Raw genomic sequence first — 18,748 nt, forward strand, 5'->3', positions numbered from 1 at the left:
GTCACGTGTCACTCCTAGCTGCAAGGGAATCTGATGAAGTATAAGAATTTTTAGCAAGGGGCGTGAAGGCCGGGCCGTTTGGTTGGTAAGGAAGGGGAACATGTGTTGGGTAAGCATTCAGCAACGTCTTCTACAACAGTACAACCTGATGGTCTGACCCTGATCTTCTCAGAGAGCACCGCAAGGAGGCGTCTTTGGAAATGGGTGCCTGGTGGTCTAAAAGAGCCAGCGCAGCTCGAAAGAGGACTGAACTTAGAAGGAGGGACAGACCGGAGGGCAGGGGTGGCGGGAATCGATCCAGAAGGATACAACCCCGTGAGCCTCAGACTAGTCACAAGATCGCATGACCAGTAACCCTGAACCGTGTGTTGATCGCGAATGTCCTGTGGAGGGCTGTGGGGGTACATTTCTTGGGGAATAGAGACTGGGTCAGGGTTGCTTGCTACCTTTCTGCAAGGTGCCCTTTTAGGCATGACAGGCCATTCGCAGGGATCTTCCAGGTTCAGACAGCTGTAGTAGCTCTAGTGATCTCCCAAGAGCACACCCTCCCCCCCCCCCACCTCTGTCCCCAACAACTGGGCATTCCAGAGCTTTCCATTCACGAGGGTTTTTCATCTCTCCCCGTTAAGAAAATCCAGCAGCTCTCAGAGGGCTCCATGTTTGGCCACGGCCTGAAGCACCTGTTCCACAGCCGGCGCCGGTCTCGGGAGAGGGAGCATCAGACGTCTCAGGATTCCCAGCAGCAGCAGCAGCAGCAGCAGCAGCAGCAGCAGCAGCAGGGCATGTCCGATCATGACTCCCCGGACGAGAAGGAGCGCTCCCCGGAGATGCACCGCGTCTCCTACGCCATGTCCCTGCACGACCTGCCCGCTCGGCCCACCGCCTTCAACCGCGTGCTGCAGCAGATCCGCTCCCGGCCCTCGATCAAGCGGGGCGCCAGCCTGCACGGCAGCGGCGGGAGCGGCGGCGGGGGTGGCAGCCGGCGCACCAAGAGCAGCTCCCTGGAGCCCCAGCGCGGCAGCCCCCACCTGCTGCGCAAGGCCCCCCAGGACAGCAGCCTGGCCGCCATCCTGCACCAGCACCAGTGCCGCCCCCGCTCCTCCTCCACCACCGACACCGCCCTGCTGCTGGCTGACGGCGGCAACGTGTACCTCCTGGCCGAGGAGGCTGAGGGCGGCGATAAGGTGAGGTGGGGCACGAGGGGGCGTGGCGTGGCCTCGGTGTGGCGGGGAGGCACTCGGCCGCGAGAGCCATCCGCGGAGGGGCCTCTGGACCTGCGAGGGGCTGAGCTGGGGGCCCTGCCGGGTGGGTACCCACACCCTGCTGCCCACAGAACTGTCCGCGGGGTTGGACCAAACCCAAGGCAAGAGATGATCCCCAAAGGGTTCGTTTCTCTTTGTCTCAGGGGTTTTCAAAAATGAGGTTTTGCTCAGGCCGATGTTAATTCCGGCTTGTTTACCTTAAACAGGCCATCAAGGAGCAGTACCGGCAGTTGGTTCAGAGCCCAGGCTGGCGCCAGCCCTGGCTCTGCACTTAGTAAGCTGCGTCAGTCACTTAACGTCTGTGTGCCTCAGTTTCCCCAGCTGAAAGCGAGGATAATAACAGTAGAGTTGCTCTAGGTTCGAATGGGTTCACGTATGTATGAATGTCTGGGATGGAGCCTGGCACAGTATCATTTTTATTATTATTACCAACCAAAGAAGGTAGGAGAGGAAGCCATGAGGGGTAAGGAGAGGGTAAGGGTAAGGAGAAAAGCTAGTTTGGCACTTCCTGAAGTTCTGTCCTCACTCCTTTGTTCATATGACAAGTGCTCACTGAACGCTTGCTAATGCCATAAGAATGAACAAGCCGAGGTACTGTGTTCACGAGCTTACTGAATGGGGGGGGGCAGACGGGCAACGGACAGAATAAGGTGGTAAGGCTGTGATAGAGGCTGTGAGGCCTTTGGGAGCAGGGGGAGGGAATTGGAGTTGGTAAAGACCTTCTGGAGGAAGCCATTGACTTGAGCCTTGAAGGAGTACAGGTTAGCCCAGGAAAGAACTAGGGGAAGAGGGGGGAGAGGGAGTAGCATGTACAGAAGTCCACGAGCTGGCGCAGGGGTCCTCCTGGCCTTCGCTGTGGTCACAGCATCCAGCTGTGTTGGGGACCGATGGGTAGGCAGAGGCCAGATTACACAGGTAGTGTGAAGGTGTCCATGGGTGTTAGGCAGGAAGCTGGAAGGAAGTGGTCCCTCTGGATCTCAGTGTAGACAATAGACCGGGAAGGGGGTTAGGAGTGGAGTCAAGGAAACCGGTTTTGGAGCTGCTTCAGGAGTCTGGGCCGCAGCAGTGAGGATGGAAAGGAGGAGACAAATCCGGAAGACATTTGGAAGTTGGAATCAGCACTGCCAGGTGAGAAAGTGGATAGGAAGACAAAAGGAAAGAGGAGAGGATGATAACAGGGTTTCTGGCTTACCAACCTCGCGGATGGGGCATCTTCTAGTTGAGGAAACACAGAAGAAGGAGCAGGTTGTGGAAGGAGAGTGATGAGTTCACTTTTGGACGCATTGAGTTGCAGGTGCCTTTGGGAGCCGTCCGACTAAAGAGCTCCAGCGGGCAGTCGGGTTCATGGGTGAGAGGTCTGGACTCGGGCTGGCACTCTGGAAGTCAGCACTGAGCTTGAAATCATGGGTATAGAAGAGATCCCTGAAGGGCACGTGTCGAGTGAGTGCGAAGCCGAGGACAGATGTGACATAAAAGGGACAGAACAGCCAGACACAGAGGAGTCACCGTGGAGAGAGAGAATCCTGAAGCAGGAGGAGGGAGTAGTCAAAAGAGTGAAACGGGGCAGGAGTGACAGGTCCTATCTGGGTATGGAAGTGTGTGCAGGCAGCACACGCAGAGGGGGTCATTGGTAACCAGCAAGAAACCCGTTTCAGTGGATTGCGGAGCTGGTGGAAGTGGGGGCAGCATGTGTTGCCTGTGCGGGGAGACAGGACAGCAGATAGTGGGTTGAGGCACTTTGGGTTTTATTGGGGTTTTAAAGATGGGTGGGGAGAGTTGTGGGTCACCTAGGGCCTCATGGGCCAGGAAAGGGGCTTCTGACTTTTTTCCCCAAGTGAGATGGGAGGTCATTAGAAGGTTTTTGTGCAGATGAGTGATACCTTTTCAGAAGACCACGCTGGCTGCTGTGTGAACAGGCTACGAGCCGGGGTGTAAACACGGAGTCCAGCCGGGAAGCTGTCGAAATACTCCAGGCACGGGGCGGTGGTGGCTTGCAGCTGGGTGGGAGTGGTAAGGGTGGGGAGAAGTGGCTGGATTCTGGATTTGCTTCGGAGATCGGGCCACGTCCACCTCTGACGGTTGTGGAGCGTGAAAGCAGGCAAAGACGGCACACGGCTTTTTGGCCTGGCAGCTGGAAAGACGAAATCGTCATTCACGGAGTTGGGAAAAAAGGCAAATGGAACAGATATCTGGCAGGGGCCATGGTGGGGGGGGGGGCGGGCAGAAAGCGGAGCTGGGTTTTGGACCTGTTATGTTTGAGACGGCTATTAACATCCACATGGAAATGCCAAGTAGGCAGTCAGATGTATGAGTCTGGAGTCCTGGGGAGAGATCCAGGCTGGAGGCATACAGTTGGGAGTTGTCGGCGTGAAGATAGGATTCAGATGGATGGCACCAGACCATTTGCAAGCCCTAGTTTCAACTGTGGAGAGTGTGTTCCCAGAGTGAGATCTGCATGTGTTGGCTGAAAGGGCTTGTGGAATGGAGACCCCAGAGGGGCCGGCAGAATGAAGCAGCTTACCAGGCCACAGTGAACAGGTGCTCTGCGTGCAGCTGCAGCCGGACCCACCTCTCAGCGCTGAGTCAGTGAAGACACTTGAAAAATAAAAATAGAACCGTCCTGCCAGGCCAGGGTCCCCAGTACCACAGCTCCTTTATGAAGAGGAGCATGTGAACCTTGTGTTCTCTGGCTGCCTGAGCAGACGGAGCGGGTGGGTGGCTGGCCCCGTGAGAAGCTGGTGAAGGGTTGTTGATGTTTGCTGACCTCGAATGCAGGGGGCTGGGGGGCGCGGGGGTGGGCGTGTCAGCCGGGAAGCTTCTCCCCAGGCTTTTGCACGTGGCTCGTGTGGACACCGGCCCCGAGACAGCCGGGGTTCTTCTCTCGCTGCCGGTGAAAGACCGGGGCCGGACGCTCTTGGGCGAGCTGCCAGGCAGGACGGTGCCCTGGGGGACATGATTGTTCCTACGACTGTCTTATATCCTTATTTAGAACTTTCAGCCCTCCCCAACTCTGTCATATGTGTTGCCCAGTTAATCTGAACAACCTCCCTGTGACGTTGCCAGAGCAGGTGTTCTTATCCCCATTTTCCGGATGAATAGACCGAGTCCTAGAGGAATCAAGAGACTGCTTGCCTGAGGACACCCAGCTACTTGCATGGCAGAGAGGAGGCTAGAGCCCACATTCGAGCGTGTTCGCGAGACCAAACAGATGTGAGGTCACTGAAAGCGCCAGGGGTCACGTGATGCAGTATCCACAGGGAGCAGACCTGCCTCGGCCCAAGAGGGCGACTTTATTGCTGGGGTGCCGCTCCCCCTTCCGTGACACAGCTTTCCAGCCCTGTAGCTGTTCCTCCAGAGATAGGCAAGGCCTGGGGAGCTCCTGAGGAGCAAGGGGGTCTTCCGGCCAACCCGGCTCTGTCAGCTGACTCCCCCAGACCCAGAGGCCATTGGTTGGTGTGAGAAGCTGTGGTGGTTCCACCCCGGTCTGGGCATATGAATAGAAGGTATTCTTCTCTCTAGTAAACACTGCTCCGCATGCTCTCTGCAAGCTCCCTGGTGATTACTAGCATCTATTTTTAATTCATAAGCCTCCCCCACTACCCACACCCCTTGCCATTGTTTGGAACTCACCAGCTGGCTTTCGGACCAGAGCGGCCCCGGCGGGGGTTGAGTTACTGGAACAGCCTGGAGGCAGCTATAGTTCCTCAGCTGTCATGGAGAGGCTCGCCCAGCCCCCACCCGAAGAGAGCAGGGGACCTGGAGCCCCAAGGACAGCAGGGGAACAGATAGGGGCTCATGGTCCTGGGAGGCAGCTCAGCCTTGGTGACATTGTTGGCTATCATTTGTTCCCTCCAGTTAGCTGTTTTCGACGTTGTGCCTCAAATGATTTCCCCTAAAAGCAAAATCGGGGGCACCTGGGTGGCTCAGTTGGTTAAGCGTCGGGCTCTCGATTTTGGCTCAGGTCCTGATCTCATGGTTCGTGAGATCAAGCCCCACGTCAGGCTCTGTGCGGAAAGCACGAAGCCTGCTTGGAACGCTCTCTCTCCTGCTCTCTCTGCCCCTCCCCTGCTTATGCGCACATGCGTTCTCTCTCTCTCTCTCCAGAATAAATAAATGAACTTTTTTCTTTTTTAAAAAGAAGCAAAAACAAATGCCCATCTCCGCCCCACCATCCTGCTTTCTACTATTTGTATAGCACTGAGCAAGTTAGCTACTCTCTCTGCCTGACATCTATAAAGCGAAAAAAATTGTCATCATTTGTTGGGGCACTGGGGCCCTAGGTGCCCAGAGAATGCAGGTGACATCTGGGTTCTCCATCTGTATGTAACGTTGCCTTAACCTCTGGGAAACTCGGGCCGCAGGGGCTGCAGCAGGAACCACTGGTTACATGGGCAGCAACAGTGGAGTTGAGTGTCCCCCAGCAGATGAGTGTTTATTCTCTCTCTCTCTCTTTCTCTCTCTCATTCTCTCTCTCTCTCTCTCTCTCTCTCTCTCTCTCTCTCTCTCCTGAGCAGCAGTTCTGAGAAAATGTGTACTCTCAGAGAAACCTAGTAACTCTTCCCATCCTGCCTTTGTGTCCTGCTCCCAGCGTTTCAGGGACCAGATTAGCCCCTGCAGGGATCAGAGGCGTATATTCCCTTTTTCTCATTTGTTCCACATCTGATTGGCTCATTGCTTCCCTCTTGGTCTTACTCAAAATTTTCCCTAAGCTGCTGCCACGTTCCTCTCCCCACTTCCAGGCTTGTGCAAGGTGCACCCAGCTGGAGGGTCTCGGGAGGGGGATAATGCAGGAGCACTGGGTTTATGGCCAGCCCTGCCAGGCTGGCTCCTGGCCTTGCTCTGGTTGCCCTTCCCCCTCTGTGTGGTGTGGTTGGTGGCCTCTGAGGACGAGGAACAGCGTGTGGGTGGGAGCCTAGAGCTCGCAGAAGGTGTCTAGACAGCCTTCGGAGACCAGCACAGAGGTGCTCAGTGGCAGGACTTTTACTGACAGGCCAGCCTGCTGCCCCTGCTGAACCAGGGCAGGCAGGGTGGGAGAGAGGGCCGGGTGCACACGGTGAGGTGCAGAGAGTGGAGAGATCGTGTCACGCTTGGATGCTTCCTGTGGCCTCAGGAGGTCTTATCTCCAGGCTCCAGGCAGGGAAACCAGTGGTGTTCAGCTCATCACCTAAACCAGAGCAGACTCTGGACATCCTGTTCTTCCATATACTGCTCCACCAGACTTACTCGACAACAAGATTTTTTCTTCTCTGCCCCGGCATAAATAAGCACCCCTGTTGACTCCGAGGGATGGCAAGTGAGGGGCCACCCTTAGCCCTAGGCTCTTGCCAAGAAGACAGATCTTGGCAGGTGCCAAAGGAGCCTGGTTTATTTACGTCTGAGATCCTGCTGGGTCAGAGGTGGGTGGGGCTGCCCTGCCGACCCCTCAGCAGCTGGGGGAGGCCAGACCATACATCTGGGGGGCTTCCTCGTGTGTCTGAGCTTGCAGGCCAGATTACACGAGAGGCCGAAGGGGCCCTGCTCTAGGGTCCCGCTGCGTTCCTCGGCCTGTCCACACAAATACATCCACCTTCAGAGCCACATAACACCCTGCCCGTTCAGTCATTCATGTATACACTCGGGTCTGTGCCAGCCGGAACTCCTACCCAATTGCTGGGGAGGACAGCCGCCTTCTCTGTTCCGTCTCGTCCCCTCGTCTTTTCTCTTCCTCTCCGCATGCAAAGGCTCCTTAGGTGGACAGAGAACCAGAGGCAGCCAGCCGCTCGCCAGGCCAAGACGGGGCAGCTCTGTGATTTGTCGTGAACCGTCGTTTCCTGTCTCGATTAAAGACATGGGGCGCCTGGGTGGCCCAGTTGGTTTAGCGTCCAACTTTGGCTCAGGTCATGATCTCGAGGTTCGTGAGTTCGAGCCCCGTGTTGTGCTCTGTGCTGTGTCAGCGGGCTCTGACCCAGAAGCAGCCTCGACCGCTTGGAGCCTGGAGCCTGCTTTGGATTCTGGGTCTCCCTCTCTCTGCCCCTCCCCTGCTTGGGTCTGTCTCTCTCTGTCTCTCAAAAATGAATAAATGTTAAAAAAAAAAAAAAAAAAAAAAACTATTTTCCTGGGTCCTTCGGGCCCCACCACAGCAGTATATCTTGTAGCACCTGGCAAATCAAATTCTTCTTTTAGTCTGATTTGTGGTCCTCATATGCAGGAGAAGCACCTTGCCTTTTAGGGGTCCTGTCCAATCAGGAGAGGGGCTAAACAGTGAGGACTCTGCCCCTTACCTAAAGCTTGGGCCCCAGAGATCATGAGCTACAGCCTTCTCTTTTAGAGCAGGATCCTGGGCTCAGTTAGTTGTCCCAGGAAGGACCTGGCTTTTCTAGAATTAGCCTTTATTCATCTTCCCCACTGACATCCATGACTTTCTTTCTAGATAGAAAATTCCCCCTGTTCTCCAGATTAGCCCTGGCTTCTGGAAGTACAGAATTCCCCCGGGGGGTGGGGGTGGGGGTGGGGGGGGAGGGGGCTGGGTGGTGAAGTTAGCTCATGTCCAAGTTACCTAGCAAGACCCAGTTTCTTGCATTTTCAGCCCCCTTGTGGCCTAGCTCAGGCTAAAACCTTATGGGAGACCCTGTGGCTCTCTGCAGCCCCTGGAGTCTGTGAGGACTCCAGCCCAGATGCAGGTGGGAGACTTTCAAGTCCCCAGCCTTTCCCCTTGGGACCCTGAGCCCATAAGATGCACCCCAGGGGAAGGCGTGCTCCGGGTTTGGTTATCAGCCCCACGCCGGAGCCGGTAAGAGCAGCAGGAGGAGCTCTCTGTCATCCCGTTCCAGACGGCGAGGAGCTGGTGTGGGCATGGGTCAAGGGAGCTGGCACAGGGCTCCCCAGCCACCGTGCACATTCCTCCCTGTATCCACCACATCCCTGAGTTGGGACACACGATCTCGGTTCCCTCTGGTGCCAGATGAGGCAATGGATATCTAGTATCGCTAACCTGATCCCCGCTTCTGCCTCTTTCTTCTCATGGGCAGTCTGAGCTTTCTCTGTTTATACGCCACAGGGCAGAGGGCTCTGACACAGAAGCAGTGATGAATACATACACCCGGCCGCATTCCTGCTGGGCTCCAGGAGCCAAGGGCTGTCATGCCCTGCAGTGTGGGGGCTGGAGGCAATGAGTGCTGTTTCTGGAAACCGTAGCCCTCTCCGACCACCCTTCTCTCCCCAGCGACAGGCGCTGGGGCGTCTGACTGCTCTTGGCCCCTGCCAGCCCCTGTTTCCCACATCCTGCAGAGGCCAACTCTCATGTCTCTACTTCTTTGACCTTCTTTTGGTCAAAGAAGGTCTTTTGTCTTTTGTCCTCTTTGACCTTCACCCAAGTCTGGATAGGGGAGTTCTCACTGCATCCTTTTCCACCTCTGCAGAAACCCTGCTACTGGGACCCCAAAGCTGGGCCAGTATCCATAGCTAGTGAATAATTAAGGATGCCCAGCAGACGCTCAACAGATCCAAAGTGATACTGTGACCTCCTTCGGGTGGCCGGAAAGGTGAAGCCTGCCCTGGAAAAGCTCTGTAATATTAACTTCATTATATAAGGTTTCTTCACGGCCTGAGCAGGCGGCTTCAGAGCCAACTATGAGCTGGGCCCCATGCCTGTCTACTGACTTCTCAGGGGCCCGGTGGCATGGCGGGCATGTGCCTCGGACTTGCGGGTTGTGTCCCTTTGAGCCTTGCTGGCTTTGGCACTCAGTCGAACAGCATTTTGCAGCTTGCGTTCCTTGTTTAATCAGGGCAGCTCATGTAAGTGAGGAGCCCTGGAGTCAGCAGGAACCCCCAAGAGTTCTGCATGTCAACCCTCTGCTTTTAGAAAGGAATCATTCTAAATTCTTCCTGGCAGGGGCGCCTGGATGGCTCAGTCAGTTAAGCGTCCGACTTCGGCTCGGGTCCTGATCTCACGATTCGTGAGTTCAAGCCCCACATTGGGCTCTGTGCTAACAGCTCAGAGCCTGGGCCTGCTTCGGGTACTGCGCCTCCCTCTCTCTCTGCCCCTCCCCTGCTCGCACTCTGTCTGTCCCTCTCTCTTAAAAATAAATAAATGTAAAAAAATTAAAAAAATAAATTCTTCTCGGCAAAGAGTATGGAGTGGGGGTTCTCTCTTCCTAAAAATCACCCAAAGAGAAGCTGCTTCCTCTCTGGGTCACTTTCTCCTACACCTGTCCCCAGCGCCCCCACCACCAAGGAAACAGAGTGGCTATGAAAGGCTTGAAATCATCTTTTTCTATCCACCTGTCACCCATTTTGATTTTCCTAAAAGAGACCAAAGATGAGCGGTTCTCTCCACTGCCCAGCGTCTGGCTCATGACTTTGCCCGCAGGGGGCTTCCTGTAGGAGTGTCCACGGCATCAGGCGGGTGGAAAAGCACCAGGTGGGAGACATGGCCTTCTCCCTCCCTGGAAGCAGCTGGAGGGTGGCCTGGTGTGTGCGTGCTGGTCACCCCCCAGCTCTCTCCATTCTGGCCTTTTCTGTCTGCCTTTTCTATCCGCTCGTGGGGCCAAGCCTCTCCACCTGCTCCTACGAAACATGCCCACTTGGTTGCTGTAGTTCACCCCGCAGACTATGAATCTTCCTCCCCTCCTGCCTTTCATGGCGGGGGTGGTGCAGGGAGGACGAAGAAGCTCTCTGCTGAGAAATGTGAGTTTCTAAGAAGATGCATCTTCTGGTCGGGTCAACAAATGAGTGTTGGAGGAAGGACTCTGAGTGCCGACCGCTTCCCAAAGCCCTATTTGCAAGAGGTGAGCATTAGCGAGGCAGCAGCCTGCCACGGAGGGATGCTAACTGGGAGATTTTCACAGCGCACCTGGAGCGTGAGATTTTGAAGGCCTCACCTTCTATTCTGAGCTGCTAAATTTAGCTGTCTTTAGCTTCTAAAGCCGATGGCTTCTCAGGTTTCCCCTCCTTCAGAATATGTGGTTTGTGCCTTTTTTTTTTTCCCCCTAAGAGAAAGAAGAGTAAGTAGGAAGATTAAAAAAGGGAGGAGCTGAAGAACGATAACCAGAGGAGAAGAAGAAAAGAGAAAATGTGAAACTGACAGTATTAGGGGAAGAAGGGGCCTGGCCTGAAACCTCAACAAAGAGGAAGAGGAGACTGAACTGAGCGGAGCCCAGTGACTATCCGGGCTTCCCTCCAGCGTCCTCTTCCATCTGTCACCCCTGGGCTCAGGCTAACCGGGAGGGTGGGGGCAGTGTGACCACAGACCCCTGGCCCAGCCCAGCTGCCCGCGCTCGTGGGCCCGAGCCACGGGGGCCGCCCCACCTTGGCTGACATGGGGCCTGCGCCTCCGCCAGGCCAGAGGGGGTGACGGCAGGGGAGCGGGACGGCCAGGACTTAACAGCAGGTACACGCGATGGCATCCTCTCAGGGGCACCCTCTTCTTCGCAGAAGGAGGTTGCCTTGTGGCTCGTGTGCTGCCTAAGCCCCCAGCCTTACTGCTCACTGTAGCCCTTCCGCATCCACCTGCCACCCTCTCGGCAGCCACTTTTGTGGCTTCCTCTGTCCCAGGCAAAGTCTCCCAAGTAGCGTGTGGTGTGTGTGTGCGTGTATGTGCACGTACACGTGTGGCGAGGGGGCCTCGGCGCTGGTCGTCTTGTTCAGTAAAACCGACAATGTGTCAGGCATGTTCCCAGTTTATCTTCACCGCAGCCCTGGGAGTTCATGAGCACGCGTGCCATTTTGCAGCCAGGAAAACTGAGGCTCGGCTACGGAGAGTCTCTCACCTTCCCCTCCTACCTCCTGATGCTGAGGGTCTGATTCCTTAAGGCCTCTTCCTCCAGGCTGCTGCTTTGTAGGCCCTGGTGCCTCCTCCTGCAGCTGTGACAGAGCACCCACAGGGCCTGCCGAGGTCAGCGAGTGGCAGGGTGCGGGTCTGTGGCAGGCCGCTGACCGCAGGCCCTCTGCCGTGCCACTGAGAGGGGTAGCCCTCCCCCACAGAGCCTGGCCTAGGTGAGTCTTCCTGTGATACATCTCCCTTCAGCCAGGGCTTTTCAGCACCCCCCCACCCCCCCCACCCCCCCCCCCCACCCCCGCCGCCCTCCACTCCCGCCTCCCATTGCACTTGGGGACATCGAGCCTCAGGGAGTGTGGGAGCTTGAGGTCCCAGAGCAACTGTGGAACTGAGACCCAAATCCAGGGCTCACATAACCTTTCCCCACCCCAAATCACGGCGCCTTGGGCTCCCTGCTTCCCACCCGCAGGACAGGAAGCTCCGTGGCCTTGGCAGGTCTGGGAACATTTCATGCATGTAAAGACAAGAGCAGACTCTGGAGGGAAAGGGATCTCTCTCCCCCTGGCCTGCCTGGCACACCTCCCCCTGGTTCCTGTTTGTTCCTTTTCTCTTAGCAGACTACCGGCTCACCCCTAGCTCCTCCCCTCTTTTTCCTGCTGTTTAGTTATTGTGCTGATGGGTGGTTGTCCCTGGAGGAGAGGAGCCGAACCCTCCCATCGGGGAGACCCCCGGCTGCCTGTGTCCTGGGGGCTCTCCTCAGGGTTATCTTGGTGGTGCAGTGTGCTCTTGCAGGAACCTCTTTCTGGTGCTTCTTTTTTTTTTTTTTCAACGTTTTTTATTTATTTTTTGGGACAGAGAGAGACAGAGCATGAACGGGGGAGGGGCAGAGAGAGGGAGACACAGAATCCGAAACAGGCTCCAGGCTCCGAGCCATCAGCCCAGAGCCTGATGCGGGGCTCGAACTCACAGACCGCGAGATCGTGACCTGGCTGAAGTCGGACGCTTAACCGACTGCGCCACCCAGGCGCCCCTGGTGCTTCTGAGCCTTCATGATCGGGAAGTCCAGGGAGGGAGAGAGCTCAGGAGAGAGCCCCAGGGCTCTCCCCACCTCTGGTCTCCTGCTCACTGCCACCTTCTGTTCTGCTTGAAAGGGAAGGTTACACATCTTAGCTTGGTGGAGCCTAGAAAGGAGGGAGGCGGGGGAGAGAGATCTGTTTGTTTGTTTCATTTATTCCACCAACATTTCTTGAAGTGCTTCTACGCGTTATGCTGAATTTGACTTGACACGTTTTAAAAAATAAGGGCTTTAAAATGACCACCTTTTTGGGGGGGCACCTGCGTGGCTCCGTCGGTTGAGGCTCTAACTCCAGCTCAGGTCATGATTATCTCACGGTTCGTGAATTTGAGCCCCACAGCGGGCTGTCTACTGTCAGCCTGTCAGCGCAGGGTCCGCTTCGGATCCTCTGTCCCCCTCACTCTCTGCCCCTGCCCCGCTTACTCTCTCTCGAAAAAGAAAACATTAAGAATATGTGTATATACTTAGGGCTTGTTTGATTTGTTGTGGACGTGTTCCAAGTAAAATTTCTTAAGTAGTTCAAAACACTTGCAGGGACACCTGGCTGTCCCAGTCAGTAGAGCGTATCGCTCTTGATCTTGGGGTGGTGAGTTCAAGTCTCACACTGGATGTAGAGATTATTTAAAAATAAAATCTTTAGGGATGCCTGGATAGCTCAGTCGGTTAAGCATCTGCCTCTTGCTTTTGGCTCAAGCCATGATCTCACAGTTCATGAGTTCAAGCCCTGCGACAGGCTGCGTGCTGACAATCCAGAGCCTGCTTGGGACTCTCGCTCCCTCTCTCTCTGCACCTCCCCCACTCTTGCTCTCTCTCAAAAATAAATCAACATTAGAAACATATTTCTAAAAACCCGAAAACTTTTACAATGAGAAATACGGGAGGAAAAAATCAGTAAGAGCTGCCGTGGATTTAGAAAAAGGTAAAGTCTGGGGCGCCTGGGTGGCTCAGTTAGTTAAGCATCCGACTTCGGCTCAGGTCATGATCTCATGGTTTGTGGGTTGGAGCCCCCACGTCAAGCTCTGTGCTGACAACTCAGACCCTAGAGCCTGCTTTGGATTCTGTGTCTCCCTCTCTCTGCCCCTCCCCACCTCACACTCTGTCTCTCTCCCTCTCCCTCTCTCAAAAATAAACATTTAAAAACATTAAAAAGGAAAAAAAAAAGTCTTTGGATGATCGTTTTAAAGTAACCAAAATGTTATCATCTAGGCTGCATTAAGAATGAGTGCAAAAACATGCTTTTAAAAATTTTGGTCCCAATATACTTTGTCTTAGATATTATTTTACAGGCTTGTCACTAGTTCTGGAAGAGGAGGGATGTCTTAGTATGAGAAGACCAGGCTGTGGTTTGGATGCCTAGGACAAAACTGCAATAGACAGGCTGTCTGTTACAGCCCCATGAGATAGGTCATTCAATCATTCTGAAAGCCCAGGGAGGGTCATTCTAATGCTAGGCCCAGCGAAGGGCTCGGACGTGTTTAAGATGTGATTCCTGCCTTCCTCGGGAAAGTGAGACCGAAGACCTGTTTGCACATAACCACTGTGCGAGAGGAACAAATGTTGGGAGGTGCTGGAAGTGGTCTCTGACCCTCATGTCCCGGGCCGCACATGGCTGAGCTGGCCCCCAGAAATCGGGACCTGTTGATGTGCTTTTGCTAGGTTCCTGTCCTCACAAACCCCAAGTCATCGGCCACCATTAATGTTTGTAAGGTTTCCCCAAGCCCAGGGTGTGGGGACTCCTACTCTTGGCTTTGGCTGCACGCCCTGGCATTGGGCCCCACAGATACGGCTGGGACCTTCTTATCTCTTCGCACCTTCTTGGGACCACCCTACCACGTGTGGAGCCTGAGTATTTAAAACCCGAGTCCTTCGCCTGGCTCACGTAGGTGCAGGAGCCGTAGGTGCAGGAGCCGTGTCTTTGGTGATTCTGCCTCGGAAGCCTCCCTGAGAGACGGAGCTGGGCCCTCAACTCCGCTGGCCCTCCTGTACCCCTGCTCAGAGCTTGCTCGCCTCAATCGTGGCCCTCTGGCCCCCTCTGCTGGCCACTCACAGGATTTCTTGCTGGAACTGTCCAGATGAAGTCCAAGGAGGAAAGGACTGCTGTGAGTTTGCCATCTGTGTTTGATCCTGGGTGTTTATGCCCGGGCCATGCTGGGGGGAGGCGGTGGGGGGGGGGATGGGGCATGGAGGAGAGTGGGGAATAGGGAGCAGAAGCCAGCGGAGAAGGAGCTGTAGTGGTGTCTGAGCAGAGAGTGGATTTCTGGAAGAATATCTCAGAGCTGCGGGGGTTCCCCAGGTGATGCTGGCTGAATTCTGATCCCTCCAGGGAGTTCTTGGCTAGGGAGCATGGCTTGGGAGTGATGGAGGCTTTAGCAGGGCAGAAGGGAGAGAGGTAGGGTACTCCAGGCTGAGCTGGCTGTGTTAGGATCCAACAAGAAGTCCCCTCCAGGCTCCAGAGACCTCCTTTTCATCCTGGCCGGGAGCCCTACTTCCTTTAGGAGGTGAAGAAGGGAGCCAGTGGACTGTGCCTCTGTTTGTCAGGGGGGCTTCTGATGGTGGGAGGCATTTCTGGGCTTGCACTAGGTGGGTGAGTGATGCAGGTGTATGTCTCCATGTGCTGCACCCCCCACGGGGGCTGGAGGTGCTGCCTGTCACACCTGGGTGTCCTCATGCACACTGAACTCCTGGTGGCGACAGCTGGGCTTGGGGATGGGCAGAGTGGTGGTGGCGGGGGCACCTCTTTAGAGCTGGGTCTCCCCACTCAGTGATCCTGCCTGTCTCCTCCCAGATGGGAAGGAGCAGCCTGTGAGCCCCAGGGCAGGGGAAATCTCCCAGAGCAATCCGTCCCTAATCCCCAGGCTGGGCCTCAGGCTGGAGATGGCAGCTGCAGAGCCTGGGAGCTTGGGCACACCTGCTCGCAGACCCCGGCTTCCCTTGGCAAGCCCCGTGCTGCCCAGGGACTGCGACCCCGGGGGCCTGGCCCAGCCCCTGGAAAGCTGGAGCCTCAAAGCCTCTGGCGCCCCGTCACCGGCACGGCTCCGGGAAACGGGACCCGCACAGGTGAGGCCCCTGGTGGGTGGAAGGGGAGAAGGTTACTGGGCGGGGATGGGAGAAAGCCATTTGTGCTGCTTGCCAGGTGGCCTGTGCTCACCGTCTGGTCTCTCAAGGTGCAGCCCCCTCTCTATTACAGAGAACTCTTTGTGGGAGGGTGGAGGGGGCGAACACCAGGCCTTCAGGTCTAGGCTGAGGAGTGCCCGGAGGGCCCCTGGGGTGGGGGTGGGGGCAGGAGTCTTATGCAGAAGCACGGGTGAACGCTGGCTCAGAAGCCTCTAGAAACCAGTACGCCGTACGTCACTCTTCTTGGGGCCAGAGGAGCTGGTGTGCAATTAAATGGAAGGGGTGTGCCTGGATGTGGTCGCTTCTGTCTACAGAAAGACTTGGACAGGGAGAGCGGGGTATGAGGGTCCCGTGAGCATTGACCCCAGGTGGACGGTGGGGAGTCCAGAAGGAACCAAGTGCTTGGGCGCCTGGAGCTTTTGGAGAATTTGCAGGGTGGAGAACGGAGGAGGCCCCGAGGCAGGAGCCTGTGGGGGTGAGGAGGCAGAGTGTGCAGGACGTTTGTGTGGAAAAGGGCATCGTTCTGAGTAGGGCAGGGAATGTGGTAGCTGAGCGAAAGGTGTAGACTGGGCCAGAACCTATGGGTGGGCCTGTCAGCAGGGACGGGAAGCTGAGGGCTGGGGGGAGAGAGAGGAGAGGGTAGCCCTGAGGCCCGAGTCTGGGCAGGGGTGGGTGCCTGCTGGCTGCAGGCAGAGGCTGACGGAAGCCTCCACCCGGTGCCCAGCTGCCTGGAGATCGCAGGTGCTGTCTGAAAGGGCGAGCGAGTGCATTCCTCGGGTGTCTGTGCCCTGCACTCTGAAATCCCAGGTGGCAGCATGGGACTCTCTGTAAAGCCGCTGAGGGCCTATGCCTTGCCACAAGGGATGGGGTGCTGCAGGGAGGAGCCAGGGCCCTCAGGCTCCTGCCTCTCTAATCCCCCTTTTAGGGGCTGGGACCTTGCTGCAGGAGTTTTTCACCCCACTGGACCCCCCGTGAACAGACCCGGGTATACATACTGCCCCACGTGTACTTCATTAAGTGCCTAAGCATTTGCCTCCCTGCCCTCCGGAGAAAAGCCGCTTAGGCTCCCTGGCACCGGAGGAACCGCTGGGTGGGCTGGTACCTTCCCCTTCTCCCCTCCCCTGCGCCTTTCCCACGTGGGGGTGGGGGGGGCATGGGTCAGCTGTGATGGGGTGTCCAGAGCTGGGACCGAGCAAGAAACCGCAAACTGCCCCCACCTCCTCACCAGGAAGAGAAAGAGCCAGCAGCCCGGCAGGCTGTGCCTGCTGATTTGGAGGAATGGGGGCAGTCCCTGCCTCCAGCACCGGGGCTTCGGGTCATTTTTCTGGCTCTGGCTGGAATATCTAGTTGGTGTGGGAGACGTCAGGTCCCTTCCTCCCAGCTTCCCCGCAAGGTCAAACTGCCTCTTTAGGCAGAAGGATTTGAGCTGGCCATGAATATTCCTTTCCATCTTGGCCCTGGCCTTTCCCTCTGGGGATGATTAGAAAAAGTGAATGAGTGTTCTCTATCCCTAGAGGGGTGCTCAAATCAGAGTCACGGGGCCAGAAGTCAGCAGATAGAAGCACCTCTGCTGAGTCACGCGGGCCCAACAGCCTCCATCACACTTGGCCTTCTGGGCTCTTAGCGGCTGGAAGCCCAGGCCCTGCTCAAGAGCAACATCCCATGTGGATCTCAACCTGCTTGGCCAGACCCCAGACCCTCTTGTTCCCCGCCCTGGGAGGGAGCCTGAAGGCCACCTGTCCCAGGATGACAGGGACTGCCCTGCTCTCCCAAAGGGAAGCAAAGAAGCTCCAAAACTCTTTGTTTCCTCCCCTCCCCTCTCCTTGCGTGTGTGTGTGTGTGTGTGTGTGTGTGTGTGTGTGTGTGTATCTGTCTGTCTAAGAGTGACCTTCGTGTTGGCTTTCCTGAGCAGAGACCTAGGACAGGAAGTCCTCATCTTCTGTGTCAGCCTGCCCTGGGGACCCTAACAGGAGTACTTTGTAAGTTCAGGAAGGGGCTGCTTGTCCCCTGGGGAGGGACGTCAGGCTGGGAGCCCTCTGCAGTCTTGTGGGAACCTGGGAGCACAGGTGGAATTTATTCCATTGCCGAGAAATAGCACCGTGCTCCACATTTCACAGCAGCTAGTACCTTCTCCTCCCTGCACAGAGCTTCATGAAAGCCTGGATGCTTTCTGTCCCTACAGAGTATACTGTGTGCTCCCGGCCTCAGGGATCTGGGCGGCTGGGCTGGTGTGCAAGACGGGGAGCCATTGCCCCTATGGCAGGGCCCCAGGTTAACAGAGGACATGAGCTCAGGCCTGGGAGGAGGTGGGAGCCCTGGGAGGCCCCCAGGAGCCAGGGCTCCTGTGATCTGGCAGCATGCCTAATCCGGCTTCGTGCGGAATTGCCGGATGGGGACAGGGAAGGGAGTCCACGGCTCTGCGAGCCCACGTGGAGGGGGTGCTTCTGGGTGCAGGAAGCAGGGAGGGGAAGTGGGAAGGTTGGACCCTGGACACTTAAGACAACGTCCCATCTCTGGCTCTTCCAGAACATTCACCAGGACTTCTTGGACCTCAGTCACTGTTTAGAACAAGGTCTGTGACCTCAGCCCCGGCTGGTAGGTACCATGAGCGGAGAGCATGACATGGCCTCCCTGGTTGCCCGGCATGGAAGGGCATCATGGAAGGAAGCATGGCCCTCCCTCCACCATTCTCCTTGTAAGAACTTGCCTGGCCCACGGGCGGGGATCAATCTTGGGGTCAGGTACCTAGGAGAGTGGAGAGGGAAGGCCATGATGCTGGGGCCGCAGCTCCAGGTGTGGTGCTGGCTGCTGGGCACGGACAGAGGGCTGAGTGGCCTGGGCCAAGTGAAACTCTGTGACAATTTGGAGAGAGGAGCAATGGTGCCTCTGTTGCCCACTCGCTGCCGTGCTCCAGCTGGGAGGCCCAGGGAGTTTTCACCCACCACTGACCGGGGGTTGAGTGATCTGTACCCGGCCTCAGGACACGGGATTGGGAGTGAGTTAGAGCTCTGGCTCTGTTGAAAATGAGACAGTGATTTGAAGGACCAGGAGACCCTCCCACAGACCAACCCTGTGATAGGACATTGGTTGGAGCGGTGGCCGGAACCAGCAGGTGGGAGGACCCCTGGCCTTCTACATCCAGCTTTTTGTAATCACCACTCTGTCTGGCTCCAGAAGATTGCCATCACCCCCAAAAGAAACCCAGACCCATTAAGCAGCCACTCCCCACTCCCCACTCCTCCCCTGCCCCCCAGCCCCTGGCCACCACTAATCTGCCTTCTGTCTCTATGGCTTTAACCTTTCTGGACGTTTCATATAAAAGGAATCCTTCAGCACGTGACCTTTTGCATCTGGCTTCTTTTGCTTAGCGTGATGTTCTCAAAGTTCATCCACGTTGTTGTGTGTATCAGTGGGACTTCATTCCTTTTATGGCCCAATGATGTTCCACTGTATGGATGTACCAACTTCGTTTACCCATTCTTTGGTTGATGGACAAATGAGTTGTGTCCACCCTTTGGCTATTGTGAAAAGTGCTGTTATGAA

At 56.2% G+C, this 18,748-nt stretch overlaps 1 protein-coding gene across 6 annotated transcripts in view; it reads left to right on the plus strand.

Moving 5' to 3' along the window:
- TMCC2 (transmembrane and coiled-coil domain family 2) overlaps positions 1–18,748 on the plus strand; it is a 40,418-nt gene that overhangs the window by 11,920 nt on the left and 9,750 nt on the right. For 3 of the 6 annotated variants that reach the window (XM_058700103.1, XM_058700104.1, XM_058700105.1), the window contains exon 2: positions 630–1,184. In XM_058700103.1, the coding sequence (XP_058556086.1) occupies positions 630–1,184 (555 nt within the window). Of the gene's footprint in view, positions 1–629; positions 1,185–13,990; positions 14,191–14,946; positions 15,149–18,748 lie in introns of those variants that run through there. The other 3 variants (XM_058700107.1, XM_058700106.1, XM_058700110.1) reach the window with 3 other exon arrangements.

Source organism: Neofelis nebulosa, chromosome 15 (genome assembly GCF_028018385.1).
Source record: "Neofelis nebulosa isolate mNeoNeb1 chromosome 15, mNeoNeb1.pri, whole genome shotgun sequence".
NCBI classification, from domain to species: Eukaryota; Metazoa; Chordata; class Mammalia; order Carnivora; family Felidae; genus Neofelis; species Neofelis nebulosa.